We start from the raw sequence: 15,821 nt of genomic DNA on the forward strand, positions 1-15,821 counted from the left end.
CTGAGTACAAGATGGATTCTAGCAATTATTTCAGATGATGTCACATAACAGGAAGATCACAAAGCCAAGTCAATAAAGTTCCCAAAACTTTCCATAAAACGCATAAATTATGAATATATATATATATATATATATATATATATGGATTTGAAACTTTTTATGGATTTTTTTTGCATAAAAAGGGAATGAGTGGATAATATTTGGATTTGACAGTTTGTAAATTTTAAATTTCAGGGATGTGTAAGATGCAGAAACATAAAGGGACAGATTGAATTAGGCTTATAGCTGGTGAAAAAAACGGAAGTTATATTTAATGTTGTTTGTAAGTGTTGTGTTTTCTATGTATTTTCTATTGTATGTGTTATGTTTATTTAGCTTAGTGCAACATATAATAAAATTAAAACTAATTAAAAAGGAAAATCAAATTTACAAAAAAGGAGTCACAAGAAAGCGAAAACTCCAATGTTGCTATCTCTCATCACTAGAAGTAAGACTCAGATTATATTTGAATTGACACTTATTACTTTTTCTTCCTTAAATGTTTTGATTGTACACATAGATATATCTGGTAATGGTGAAATGGATAACTCACAAGATGTACTTCCTTTCTTTACATACTTCCTCGTGAGGCAGATTTCACAAATCATAGTCTGACTTAGAGGCAAGCTACAAGTGGCACGCAAACAAGTCTAACTATAGCCACAGAAAGACAGACAAAGAAGGAGTTAGACTGGTGTTTTTAAAGATAGGGAAAAGAAAGGAGTTCAGATACATATCTGACAAGGTTACGGAGAAGTGCTGCTTACCCATACGTATATCCTGGGGGCAGTGGGTAAGGAATATGGCGACGGGGCATCAGGAAGAATGTCCGAACCAAGTGCCAGGCACTGCAGGCTGAGATGAAGAGGAACATGGTTCTCAGCGCAAGGCCCTGTTCGTACAGCAACTGTGGGCAAACACCAGACACCTGAGGTATCTTTGCTACCTTTTACTCTGGTCAATTTGCAATTATTACTGGAGTGCTTCAGGACCTCAACAGAGTAATAAAGACTCAATTCCCACTGCTACAGTTCACTCCCCACCTACTACAGTTTTTTTTATCAGTCCCCAGAATTTCTTTATTCTTTTTAAATGCTACATCTAATTTGGCCACCAAAGAATCATAGGTGCTAGCAGCAACATCTTTGTTGCCTGCCGTTACAGTCACCATCCCAGTTGAAACTCCCTCCACACTAACTTTCCTTCTGTTTACTCCTTGAGAAAGCATTTTCCTACATCTTTCACCAAAAAAGCCTTTGGCAGAAGGGATGTCTTGGTCTTTGCTGCTCCATTACTCATTTTCAGGAAGAACCATAAAACCAAACACATGTTGCGTCAGCAAATCACACCTTGATTTCCTGACTATGCAGAAAAAAATCACTGTAATATAACTCAAGGAAACTGAGTCATGAATTAAGGAAGCAACACCATGTCACATATATGCAGGGCTAAGCCAAAGCTGGAAGAGAAACCTTGTGGGTTGACAAGTCTTCCACTTTTTAACCACAACTTTCTACTTGAAGTTATGCAACTATGGTTCATTCTCCCCAAGCTTTCATCATCCAAAATTTACTTTTTTGTAGTTCACATGAGTTCTCCCACCAAATCACAGCAGTCTTTTGGCTCAGTGCATAAATTGATAGTGTCAACAAAAATGCCTCCAAGATTCGTTGCATTACAGAAGGCTGCAATCATAAACAAAGCACAGACTTCTGCTGTGTACTGCAGCACTGGTGAAGAATGGTACTATGAATATCTCCAATAATCCATTCAGGAGGTTCTTGGGTCTATCAGCTTCATTAGAATGAGAAACAAAGTCACTTAGTAAATTAAAAGCAAAGGCTCCTTGTTGGGACCCTGACCAGAGACAGAATCCCAGGATGCCTTGCTAGGATCAATTAATAGAAATGGATAACTAACACCACTTGATCAGAGGAGATGTGATATGCATCCTGAGTTTGGAAGCATTTACTTTCTTGGACCACAACTCCCAGAATCCTCAGAAGTGCAGTTCATCCAGGCACTGGCTTTGCCAAGTTCCTCTGCTGCATGCCACCCTAATGAGTATGGAGAGCCACAAGTAAATTGACTCAGCCAATTCCTGGAAGGCTTATTCCAGGTTCTGGCTGACTCAACAATTGGCTTCAAGCCTTTTGCACCTTCAAGGTCAGAAAAAATAACAAAGGGAGAAACAGTATTGGTTATGGTCTTAAGGACTATTTCTTCGGGCTCCATCCTCTATTTTATTTATTTATTTATTTATTTATTTATTTATTTATTTATTTATTGCTCCGTTAAGACTGCTACTTGCCCTTCTTCTGGCCATAAAAATAGATAGAGGTATCTACTAGTACGTTTAACTGGGAAAAAGATATTTGTAAACCAGACTGTTTTTACTCTCTGTCTAAAATAACTGCCAGTTCGGTACTTAAAAATAATGGTGATGATAGGTAGGATGAATGAGAAGTGATGTCTTGGATGTGCAGCCAACCACACTCATTTCCATGCCAAAGATAATGGAAGTTTTGATGGTTCTATGATCAAGGTGCTAACTTAGTGCATGTGAAAGACAGCAGCACTATCCAAGCACCCACCAATTGATAGTGACTGTGCTGACTGGAGGATTCTGGGTGTTGTAGTCTAAAAAAAAGTAGCCAGGAAATTCCACAACAAGAACAAAATAAAGAGCTTGTTGACTGGGAGGTGGGTTGTTTTTTGTTTTTGTTTTTTAAAAAATGGTAGCAAGTGTCCTTCTTTCTTGCTCTTTAGAAAACAGACACCAACCTTAATGACAAGAAATACAGCAGATGAAGAGTCAAAAGCCCCATTGTAGAGGGTAATGACAGTAGAACGATTTTTTCCAAATAGGTTCCCAACCTGGAGAAAGAATGTAAAGAGAGAGAATTTCGCATTTTAATTGCAAGTCTGGAAACATATCCCCCACATTTCACAGAGTGATTGTCTAGAAGCAATAAAACTGTATCTGATATGAATCTGTTGTTACACAAACAAAGCATTCTTTAAGAAGCAGGCCAGTCCCATCCCTGCCCTGAAGTCATGAAGGTTTTTCTCCCTTTCCCAGTTCCACCTCTCCCCTCAAAGAAGACTAGAGAGAGAAGAACATCTAACCTGCATGTTGGTGAGAATAAGCAGGATACCACCCACAGACAGAAAGGATAGTGCTGGAAATAGCATCACTGCAGTGGCTGCAAGGGAAGAAGAAAAGTATCAGTGGAAGGCCTGCCAAAGCCACAGGCCCACCATGCTCACATAATACAGACACAGATGGGCATCAACCCAACCTAATCAATTTCCTGTGCTTTGTATATGTGACACATATTGAAATGCCCAATACCAAAAAATGAGCCATATGCGTTGTTCATCTTTTATAAAAATATGTCATACAAATATTCTGACTTACAAGGTTGTTGTAGGTTTTTCGGGCTGTATAGCCATGTTCTAGAAACATTCTCTTCTGACATTTCGCCTGCATCTATGGCAGGCGAAACGTCAGGAGAGAATGCTTCTAGAACATTGCCATACAGGCCAAAAAACCTACAACAACCCAGTGATGTCAGTCATGAAAGCCTTTGACAATACATTCTGACTTACAATGCTCCAATCATCACACTGATACAAAGAACCCCCCCCCCCCCCCCACATGCCACCCAAGTGTAAAATCTGACATCACATTTCCCATATAACAGGGAAGAAAATAATTCATTCATTTTTGAAGCTATCTAGGGATTAGCCCAGGATGCCAGCCAGGGATGTGTTATTCCTTTTTTTATCCCAGTGGTTACAAATGGCCTGCACATTTGTAACCACTTTCCTCAACCTGACATCCTCCAACGGCTCTGTAGTAACTCCCAAAAATCTTAAAGCATGGACTGACATTGATGGGAATTGAAGTGCAATACATCTGTAAGGAAATTGAGGAAGACCTGTCTAAGGGATCTAGCAGCACACAGGAAGTAACTAACAGTCTTCCAAAAGGGAATATGGAGGAAAGAAAGAAAACTTCCTCCTTGCCATTGAGAGGCATATTACACATATATCATAGAGTTTCAGTCCAACAAACTATGGCACACTGGCTTCATTACATAAAAAATGTACATGCTCTATTTATTAAATTTATATGAAATTCATTTATACAACTGATAGTGTTTTCACACATCCACAGACACAATAAGCTATTCAGACAAAGCTCCCTGTTCACATCAGAATGATCTGAATGACAGCGGCTGGTTTGGCCATTCAGGCTGGCACAATTCAGCTCAACTGCTCCCACCAAGAAAACTTCATGCCTAACTGGTATGTTTGTTTTGAAATCTGGATATCCCTCCTTTATTCTTTCAAATGTTTCTGATGCCAATGCCCAGAAAGTCCCCATCAGCATGGCCAATGATCAGAAACTCTAGATGTCCCAAAGCAAAACATCTGGAGATCCAAAGAGTCCTCTTCCTGGAAGTAAAATGAAGCAGATAGCAACAAAAAGGCTGGGGTCTTACCCTTTTGGTAACAGAATATATGAATATTAGGTCCTTGACCTTTATATGATGCCTATCCACATTTGTTTGCTGTTAAATATACAAGACCCTTCCCCTGACTTGCAGCTAATATTCTGAACTTTGCACAGAATGCAAGTGGGAAAAGGTAAGTCTCTAAAAACTATGTTGAATGATACCTGCTGACTCTATTTCTAGATTCTATTATCTTCATAAAGAAGGCAGACCACTCACCTGCTGTAGAAAATGCAATGAGAAGGGTGCCAGAGGTGTAGGCAGATCTGGAAGACAAAGAGATCCCTTCCCCTGAGTTACTAAATAGGAAATTGGTTGTGGGCACATAACTAGGCAGATGAATTAATTTGTCTTTTCAGTTCCCATCAGACACACTAAGCACTTTCCCTTTCTTTTTTTCTTTTTTGGAGCAAATGGGTAGGCAGATGTGGGAACTATGGGCAATACAGCAGAAAACAGGCATCAATATGAGAAAATCTGGAATTGAAGGAAGAGATGGGGGAAACTGAGAATAAAGAAAAAGAGAACTGTGCTGAGGAAGAGGAGGGGAAGGGTAAAATTAGAGAGTAGAGAAAATAATCAAACAGAGCAGAGGAAATAAAACTGTCTTTTAAAAATGGGCTCAGATCCTGTCAGGCTTATTAATATATTTATTTAAAGCCTCAGATCTCATTCCATACTAAACTACATGCAAGAAAGAATACTTGCAGATGCAAAGGAAAATAACACCTGCTGGAGATGCCAATTAATTTGGGGATCACAACATACTTCATGTGCTCCCCTGCTGTAATCGAGAGAAATAGCTCTCTGTTCTGAAACTTCTATTTATACTGGGAGAATAAAACCTCTTTCAAACCATTGAGAAATTTCTTTCCAATAAAAAGCTTCAGAGGAAGAATATTCTGAGGGGGGGGGGTGATTAAACTCCTCCTTCCCAAAAAGGCGTATTGATTAGCACTGGTCTCTGAAAATATTGGCTGGAATCCTGTTGTGTTAAAAATGCATTATTGTCACAGATATAGTGCTACACAGTGACTCCCAACCTGATCTCCCCAGTGTCCAGTTACTAAGCAGCAACCACTTATATTGATGGTGGTCTATTCGCCTGTTGATCAGGAAGCAGCTGGCATTCCAATCTATAGTGCAACAGGCAGAAACAAAACCCCTGTCACAATTTCCCTTTTGCATAATGGAGATTGGGACTGTCAGTCAGCTGCTTCCCAGAGGAACAGGCCCATATCAATCACAGTGGCTGCTACCTAGTATGTGGGAACTGGGAGAGTTTTGCAGCCCCTTTATATCACTAAATTTGTGAATAATTTGCAGGCATTTAAGTTGCCTGGGGAGAGAAGGTATATTTGTGCAACACAATGTATAATTGGGTTAGAAATCTTTTAAAAGGTTAGAAAGGTTTGGGTCACTCACTAAAAGCCTGTAATGACTGAGCCCTTCAGCTATTGGATCTATATAGACATGTAATAATCAACACAACTTCATCACACTTGCCATATATTTCATGTATTTTTCAACTGTGCTAGTACAGTGATGATACAGCTTCTCCACTGCATAAGAAACTAGGATGAAGTATCCAGAGCCAACAGCTATGCTCATGATCTTGGATCAGTTTGGTGGAGCTCTGACCCTCTGTCCCTCCACTATAGCCTCTGGGGAGACAAAACAAGAACACTGCCCTCAGATAAAAATTCTGCCTTTCCAGTAACTCACTCTTAGCAAATGCTAGGAATTTGGTGACTAAAATGTCACTGAGGGAGGGGACCTAATTCTTTTCTGGAAGAGTAACACCCAAATTTTGCTCCCTTTGTTGCAACACCCCTGCAATCATGTCCAAATATTCCTCTGGCTGGTACACACACACACACCACTGTTATTTACAGATCACAAAACCTATGTTTCCTGGAAACATTTTGTACTCCCTAAACCTAAAACTTCCTAGACCAAAAACTGTATGTTCTTTAATCAAATATTTCAATCTCACTGTTATCACCATCCAGTTCAGAGTGTTTCCTGGTGTGCCAGTCATTCCAGACAAAATGCTTATTACATTTGTTTTAGACTGTGTACAACCTGTTGGGAAATTATTTTTATTTGGCATTTTGTTATTATATGTTTACAGTTACATTTTGGAAAGTTAACTATATTATCACTGCACAACACAGCAATCAAGGCACAGTATTATTTAAACAGCAATTAAAATGCAGTTTCAGTAGTTGGCTATAAAAGTGCATATTAAAATCTACCATACTAAGCAAGGAGTTTGAAATAAACATTCTCTGTTTACCTTTTCTTGAACATGGCCAAAAGAGAGAATTTCAGCAGGTGAAGTTTGCTTGAAAAGTTACACCTGTTCAAACTCCCTCTTCAACTAATTCTGAGAGTTACAAGAAACCTGCCTTCTTTGGTATGTGCCTCTCCAGTGAGCAAAAATAAATTTGGTTCTGGCTCTAGTGAATGCTGGAAAGCTGGTCCAGTCAGATTTTCCTTGATACAATATGACCCCACTGTGTGAATGCTGAGGTGGGCAATTCCAGGAGGGAAATGTTTGCACAAGTCATGGGAGTTTGTTATGTGACTGCTAAAAGGGGTGGGAGGAGAGAACCCCAGTCTGCCTCCTCAGCATGTGCCCTCCTGCATATGGTTAATCAGTCCACTACTCACATGAGTTGCATGACTTTGCCCACCACATTAATACTCTGGGTCAATTAAGGAACTCAAATATGCAGTCGCAGCAACTATCAGCTTCCTGTGCTGCAGTAACAGGAACCTTTGGAGCAACAATGGCATCGATAGCAGGCTTCTTTCACAGAATTGTGACCAGACCCTTTTCTGATACAATTCAGTTTGGTTGACCAAGGACTTGGACCCATTCTGCAAACATAAATCCCACTCACTCTCTGCTCCTTATTCCTGGTTGATCATAATAAAAACCTCAAAATGGAGAAAGTGGACCAGATTCACAGTAACTTAACAGAGACACTAGAATAACTGGGATTCAGTGACCTCCTTTTCCTCCAGGACTACAGTCAGAGCAATGCATTTGATTCATAATTACTAATGGAGGCTGGCTTCAAAAATGCATTCTTCACACAGAGGCACTGTTTGTGACCATAGCTTTTGGCAGTTAATTTTAGCCCCAATTATTGCACAAGTTTGTCTGTTCTGGAATGATTGCCAATCATTTCCTTGGTGATCTTTGGGCTCTAGAACTGGATGTTACATGGTGGAGCACAGGGACAGTGCTTCTCTCTGCCTGGTTTGTTTACACATGCAGACTTTTTAATCCTCTAAATATGTTTCTCTTATGTTTTCCCCCTTAAAACTAAAAAAAGAAAAGCAAATCCCAAACAATGCAGCCATTCTGCATGGGAGAGATATAGATAGTTTCTGCCCTGAGGATCCTCATTCCAAAATGCCAAATATCGAGAGAAGGAGAATACTGGAAGTGGACACATATCCACTTTTGATTTTGAGGGGTGTGTGTGTGTATTCTGCTGGGATTACAGAAAAAAATGTTACTCCTGGAGATTTCCAAGAGCAAAAAAGCAGGTTTCTTGGGCCTCCCTTCACCCCCCCCCCCCTTGAAGGATTGGGGACCTCAGAACGTGGACTACACTTTGGTCACCCTTTCTTAGTTGGTTCATCCCCTTGGCCTTTTGTATTCCTTCTTTCTGCACCTCCCCCCTTTTTTGTTTTAAATATGAAACATCTTCAATTCAATATCATTCTCAGTTTATCCACACCACAGATTTGTAGAAGGACAATGTTTATTTTACACGCATTCATTTGGATTTGGATGTGAGGAAGGGAGAGACAATAATAGAAAACAATTTTCCTCTTTTGCTTTAGCTTTTTGTATAATGAACAGCAAATTTTGGCATGGCATTTCATTACTATTCTGCCTCTATCACCTATCAACAATTTGGGATCAAACATAAAAAGCCAGGGAAGATTGTGCAATGAATGAACTCTAGTTTTCAGAACCATAAAGTTCTGCATTGTACAGAAGCTCTGGAGTTTTAACTGCCTATGTTTTCCTTTAAAATAACAATGTTATTATTTTTCTAAATACACTAAAGGCACCAGATCCTGTCTGAACTTGGAACCTAAAGAGGGTCAGATCAGGTTTATACTAGGATGGAAAAACAGCAATGGCAATGGGCTACTACATACATTCTCACAGAGGAAGAAACTGATGAGATGACCTCTGACGATCTCTTGCCTAAGAAAACTCTATGAAATTTGTGGAGTCACTGTAAGTTGACAGGTGATTTGAAGGCGCGCACACTCGCACACAAAATGTAATTATTAATATAACAAACTAATGATTTCCATTAACAATGTTAATATTTATTCCTTGGAGCACACTAAGAATTTCTGAAATTAATTATTTTTAAAAGCTCAGTGCAAGGAGAAGTATGATCTTTGAAACTTTTATACCTTGTCCCTCATTGTGGACGGAGAGTTCCTAATAATTTAAAATAATCTGCCAGCTTCCAAGCTCAGGACATAATTGGCATTATAGATTTTATTTCAGACTGAAAATATTATGTTGGTACTAGTCACACATTCAGGCTGAACTATGAATAAACAATTGTGGAAATAAGTGCAGTTTTGCAGGACCGAGCAGTAGATGCCCTTGGGGCACATTGCTAGAGTTTGCCAAGTGCAGCCAGGTTAAAATTTAAAAGGCAATGGTCCCCCCTTCCCCCACACAACATCTAAATTCAATGTAAGCAACAATTCTGATTTAGTTCCAAAAGCCCACCCATGCTGCACTTAGTACATATCACTGGAAGTCACAGCCAAACACTTCAGTCCAAAGTCAGAAGTCACCCAATGAAATGTCCACAACTGGTGTAGCCTGTAAAGCTATGTGAATAGCTCTCTCAGAACTTGAGACAACTTCCCATTGCTGTTACACTCCAAGAAAACCCAATGGATGTCTGCTTTATCCCCCTATCACCATACACTCCTGACCTGTCAGTTCCTTTTGCTACCCCTAATATTTTACCATTTTCAATTTGCTGGACATACGAATAAAAGCAAAGATATACAAGTATGTCTCTTCAATTCAAGAGCTCTGAAGAGAGATCTCACGGCTTATAAACAGCACTGTGGAAAGGCCTCATGAGAAATTGGCAGCAATTTCTACCTCCTTTGGGTGCAGCTCCTGCTGACTGTGGTGGCAAGCTGTGTGTGAGGGGAATATGAAGAATGGTATTAAGTCAATATGAACTTCCCAGCACTCTGGGCCATATGGAGACAGGCTGCATTGTCAGAGATAACAGGCTTTTATCACTCCAAAAGTCTGGCAACTCTGATAGACTGGGAGGAGAAAAGAAAAGGAGACAGAAAGAGGAATGGGGAAAAATGCAGAGGAAGATGTCTGTACATCACAGTTTCCTTCCCAGGGACTTTGCATATCCCTTCCACACATAAAACGAGTGAGGTCTGTTGACACATGCAAGCATTGACTGGACCACTTCGGACTGCAGGAAGGTAATAATACTTTGGGAAGTACCCCCTGAAAACTAGCCCTGCATAGGGAAGATCTGCTAGAAATCTTCTCTATAATGTGCTATATTTCTGCTGCCTGATTGTTTTTCATGGAAATATAATGAAATGTGGTGTGCCCTGTTTGCATTCCGTTCCACTATTTGCAGACCCGGCACAAGGTTACTCAGAGAAAACACCCTCTACAAGTGCTTTTCATCAAAGTGTTACCTCTCTCTTCAGATCCTGTATCAGCTTGCAGTGGCAATTCATAAACTTATTTGGCCTACTGCCCCCTTTTCTGGAAAGAAAACTCAGCCCCTCCCGAAATCCACCTTTTTTAAGCAAACAGATACAGTAACAAATGTGCATTCTTTTATGTATTTACATTTCTACCTACATCCTTTATTTAACAATTTATTAATGAAACTTTTAAATACTTATTGCATTTGCACTATTATTAGCTACTTGTAACACAATTCAGAAGCAATCTAAATTAGATTTCACACATATCGCTTTTTTATAGTATCGTATTTTAAACATCACACACATATTCCTGCAAATGGATGCTGGACATGCTCACCTGCCAACTCTTTGTTAAGATCTGTTTATGGACTTGGCCATTGATTGGTTATAACTCGCATTTTGTGTACTCATTTGCAAAATAAAGTAATCACTATTTACTTTTAATCTATGTTACACAAAATAGAAGAAACATGTACGAACAATGCCTCAAATTTGTCTTTTCTCCTTTCTTTATGTTTCCACTTCCCCCTTATTTTATTCAACCCCCCCCCCCCAGCTTCAATTGCACCCAAGGCTACTACCACCCCCTGGATCATTCTATTACTCACCAAGAGGCAATATCCCACACTTTAGGAACCTCTAGAGCAGGGGTCCACAAACTTTTTAAGCAGAGGGCCAGGTCACAGTCCCTCAAACTGTTGGCGGGCCAGATTATAATTAGAAAAAAATACGAATGAATTCCTATGCACACTGCACATATCTTATTTATAGTGCAAAAACATTTTTAAAACAATACAATAATTAAAATTAAGAATAATTTTAACAAATATATTCTTATTGGTATTTCAATGGAAAGTGTGGGCCTGCTTTTGGCTGATGAGATAGGGTTGTTGTTGTTATTGTGTGCTTTCAAATAGTTTCATACTCAGGTTGACCCTGAGCGAGGGCCAGGTAAATGACCTTGGAGGGCCGCATCCGGCCCTCAGGCCTTAGTTTGAGGACCCCTGCTCTAGAGCAAGGTTGGACTTGGACTGTAACTCCTTTGCAGAATCATTGGACTATAACTTCCAGAAGTCTTAGCCAAGATATCAAATAGTGAGCAATGCCAAGTTGTAGTTTGGCAACATCTGGAGGATGCTCCCTGCCCCTGGTAGAGTGGCTGCTCTTCAACTGATCAGCCACTACATGGAAGGATGAAATTTAAACAGATCCAAATTCCTCTTTCCCAGTGCTGCAGCAATGGAAAAATCTACACTGCCAATTTTTTTCCAGTGATGCAGCAATTAAAAACACAATTTGCAGCAGCCCTATTTTTGTTCTACATGAACAGAGAGCTCCAAAAAAGAAAACAGGGAAGGCATTGTGCATCCAGAACTTACATGGCAAGCAAGCGAGCGACAGTGGTGCCAAAGCGGTCAAAGATGTAGCCTGTGGGGAAGGTCATAAAATTGTTCATGAAGGAGCCAATGGTGAAGATGAGGGAGAGTTGTTCATCCTGGGCACTGCAGTCTGCAAAGAAAGAAGGTTTTTAAACACAGTCCCTAATGCCTGCTGTGCATAGATCCTCAGTTCTCAATATCTGACATTTTATTTTCTACATAGCTTGGAAAAGTCCTTCGACATAACATAATTGGTTACATAATGCATTTCAAAAAGCCCCCCCCCACTACCATTAAGTATACTTTCCATTACAGACAGTGTTGTGCTTTTTACATGTTCATTGCATTTTCCAGTAATTGTAAAAAGAGTCCTTAGAATTAATAAGACAATGACATAAAACTTGAAAAATGCTACCTGAAATACCATTAAAAATGTCTTTTGAAAGTAACTTAAAAATAACTGGATAGTATTATCTAATGCAGTCTGGGGGTGATCCTGGACTCATCACTAACACATATGTTTCCTCTCATAATATGACTTTTGAAATGTAACTTTGTTACACCCTCATTGGGTATGCATGCACACTCATACACATATACACCAAAGGATCAGTACTTATGTTAATTCTCGTGCTGGCTCAAACCATCTTGGACATTTCACAATTTCCTACCTGGAAGCCTTATAACTTTCATGTCAGTAGTGCTGATGCTGGATTGAATTTTTTTAACAGTAATGAAGGTGCATTTCTGTTTACATTCAGAAGAACTGTCACCTAGGAGTTCCAGGGTTGAGCCTAGCATGGATAGCCTAGCATACCTATGGGGCTGGCAAGACTGAAAACCTTGTTAATCTTCTATCCTGGACAAAGCAGGGAGCTAACTTTCTCTTTATGTCTCAGAACATTGTTACACCAGTCTTTGAATGTCTACAGTCCTTCTTCATGCAGACAAAGAAAGCTCCGTAATTATTTGCACACAAATGGCAAAGACACATGCAGGAGTGCTTCCAGGGGAGTACACCAGCTGGGTAAAAAGAGGCTTCAGTCTACCATTCAATATTTTGGTCCTTTTTTTTCTCAAGCAGATGATGATCCACCTCCTGCCATTTCAAGCCACATGGGGAAGTTAGTACTTCTCTAATTAACTGCTCACACGGAAGTGACAAACCTCCACAGTGAAGCCTAACCACAGATGTCACTCAGGATAAAGAATGGCCTGCATCAGCTGTTCCTGGAAAATATCCTGTGATAAACAGCTGTGCAGAGACTCCTGTGATAACACTGGACCAGCTGACAGCTTTTTGCACCCAGTAGTTCCTATATACCCTTGAGCCTGTTCCACCCTTCTCCCTACATAGCCCCCTAAGGCAGGCCTACCATAATATGATAACAGATAAGCTAAATGTATCCCACCAGCCAAGGTCCACTTGGATCCTTAAAGCTCACTGGGTTCTTTCACCTGCCTTGGAATACCAAAAACAAAACATTATGACAAGTTTGGCAGGCAGCAATGCAGGTTTGGTGGATAGTGTTTGGCTGAGGGAGATTATGAATTCTGCCATCCTGCTACATGAATGTTTGCATGAAATCCAAGGTGTATTTCTATCCCAACTAAACCCTCTTTCTCCATTATTCCCCCTGATCATACCTGTTTGATTGGTTGTTTGATTGGCAGCAGACATACACAGATCCTCAAAGTAGTGCAAGTCCTTGAGGACAAAGACCAACGATGCCCATCCAAAAATGACACCGGCAAAGCACATGCACTCCAGCAGACCTGAGATAAACGTGGCCAGGCGTTTGGCCATTCCTGAACCCTTGGGCTCCATGGCATCTAGGGCACTTCCCTCCTGATTCTGAGGCAATTCGTTTTCGGAACCTGTAGTCATAAGGGAGAAAATGCAGAGTCAACAAAGCTACATTTTATCAGCAGACTTTTCCACATTTAATAACCCACATACCAGTACTACATGATGGGCTTTTTAAACCAGTGGTTCCCAACCTTTGGGCCTCCAGGTGTTTTGGACTTCAGCTTCCATAGTTCCTAACAGCTGGTAAAATGGCTGGGATTTCTAGGTGTTGAAGTCCAAAAAACCCACTGTTTTAAACAGAGGGGATTTCTTTCCAGCATGGCAATGGCACACACTTGCCTCTGTGTTGGAAACATCTGGGGCATTGAGAAACCAGAACAGATTGTATTTGATAGAGCTCCCTTTTCTGTTTTTCTTTTTTCTTTTTAAAGGATGAGTACCAGAATCCCCTGCAGCCAGCAAGTCCAGTGGCATTTTGGAAGCCAAAGTCCAAAAGCGTAATGCTTTCAAAGTCTGCTTATCTGTGGAACTTTCATCTAGAACCATAGAATTACAGTGGTAGTTCATGCACCAGTACCTACCCACAAGCTACCAGTCTACAGAAAAAATCTATGAAAAAATGAAATGAATGTAGTCAGTGGACACAGACACGGTGTCAGTCCTTGACATATTGAGGGAAGAAGAGGGTGCTTTGAAAGCAATTTTCCTGCTTCTTGGCAGGGGGTTGGACTGGATGTCCCATGAGGTCTCTTCCAACTCTATGATTCTATGAAATTCACTCCTGAAACAGTTACCATGGGGGGAAAGTGTCTCAAATGAAGCTTTATCACCAATCCTTGTTTCCACAAAAAGACACATTTTTCAAAATTAGTATATATATTTGGCTGGAGTTACACTTAAAAATGTGTCTGTTCAATTCAAAATGTACGCCATTCAACTTAAAAACAAACCTACAGAACCTAACTAGTTCATAACTTGGAGACTGCCTGTACTTCTTTATTTCTAACCATAGAAGTAAAGATGAATCATGATTGTTGTTTTATACTTTTAATTTATACCAACTTATAGTAACCATAAGGTGATATTATTCCAAGCCCCTTGTCTAGATTTGTCCTTGGTAAATCTATTCAAAAGAAGTTTTTCGTTGCCATTTTGCAAAGGCCACCCACAAAAACCCAGTAGGTTTCCATGGCTGAATGAGGAATTGAACCCCAGTTTACCAGAATCTTAGCACAATACTCAAACCACTATACTACACTGATTCAATCCCAAGAGGTATCCTTATTGGATTTGATCCTCTTTAATCCTGCAGTGAGATGAATCAATATGAAATATATTTATTTCTCCAAAGCCATCTGATAACACTCAAGGCAGGGTGAGAGGGATAGGGACCATAGCCAGACTAAACACTTGGGCTACCACACCATATACAACAGCACACCAAAAAAGTCCTCTTAAGGCAATGACTTACTATAAGGTTCCTACACATGACATGCTGCTCAATGGTAGGTTGGTGGTTTTCCCTACTAGGTTAAGGAACCTTGTTACTTGAGATGCCAGATCTGACTATGGTGGTACATGCCTTAGTTACATCCTGTTTGGATTACTGTAGCACTCTCTACTTGGGGCTGCCTCTGAAGCTTTACTTGGGGCCCTTCCACACAGCCCTACATCCCAAAATATCAAGGCAAAAAATCTCACATTATCTGAGTGTGGACTCAGATAACCCAGTTCAAAGCAGATATTGAAGGATTTTCTGCCTTGATATTCTGGGATTTATATGGCTGTATGGAAGGGTCCTTGGTCCATACGGCTTTAGCAAGATTGTTGATTAGTGTTGATTACGAGAATCACACAATTCCCTTGTTGTAACAGTTTCATTGGCTGCCAGTCTGTTTCTGGGCACAATTCAAAGTGCGGTTTATGACCTATAAAGCCCTGTATGGCTCAGGTCCAGACTGCTTGGGAGACTGTGGGCCCTTCCACACAGCCATATAACCCAGAATATCAAGATAGAAAATCCCATAATATCTGCTTTGAACTGTTTATCTGAGTCCACACTGCCATATATTCCAGTTCAAAGCATAAAATGTAGGATTTTATTCAGCTGTGTAGAAGGGGCCTTGTTAAAACCAGCCCATGTTCTGAAGTCATCAAGAGAGGGCCTTCTCTCAGTTTCATCACTGTCAAAAGTACAATTGATGGGGTACAAAAGTGGATCTTCTAAATGGTTGCCCCAAGGATCTGGAACACCCTTCCTATAGAGTCCAGAACAACCTGTCCCTATTGTTCTTCTGGCTGCAGGCTAGTATC

The 15,821-nt window shown here is 40.2% G+C and overlaps 1 protein-coding gene across 9 annotated transcripts in view; it reads right to left on the reverse strand.

Annotated features, from left to right (window-relative positions):
- The window catches only part of SLC43A3 (solute carrier family 43 member 3), a 45,517-nt gene that overhangs the window by 6,490 nt on the left and 23,206 nt on the right, over positions 1–15,821 (reverse strand). For all 9 annotated transcript variants that reach the window (XM_060771887.2, XM_060771877.2, XM_060771915.2 and 6 more), the window contains 6 exons: positions 13,346–13,576; positions 11,699–11,828; positions 4,782–4,828; positions 3,169–3,245; positions 2,824–2,916; positions 807–946 (listed from right to left, as the gene is read on the reverse strand). In XM_060771887.2, the coding sequence (XP_060627870.2) occupies positions 807–946; positions 2,824–2,916; positions 3,169–3,245; positions 4,782–4,828; positions 11,699–11,828; positions 13,346–13,526 (668 nt within the window). In that variant the 5' untranslated portion in view covers positions 13,527–13,576. The remainder of the gene's footprint in view (positions 1–806; positions 947–2,823; positions 2,917–3,168; positions 3,246–4,781; positions 4,829–11,698; positions 11,829–13,345; positions 13,577–15,821) is intronic.

Source organism: Anolis sagrei, chromosome 1, assembly GCF_037176765.1.
Source record: "Anolis sagrei isolate rAnoSag1 chromosome 1, rAnoSag1.mat, whole genome shotgun sequence".
In the NCBI taxonomy this organism is placed as follows: Eukaryota; Metazoa; Chordata; class Lepidosauria; order Squamata; family Dactyloidae; genus Anolis; species Anolis sagrei.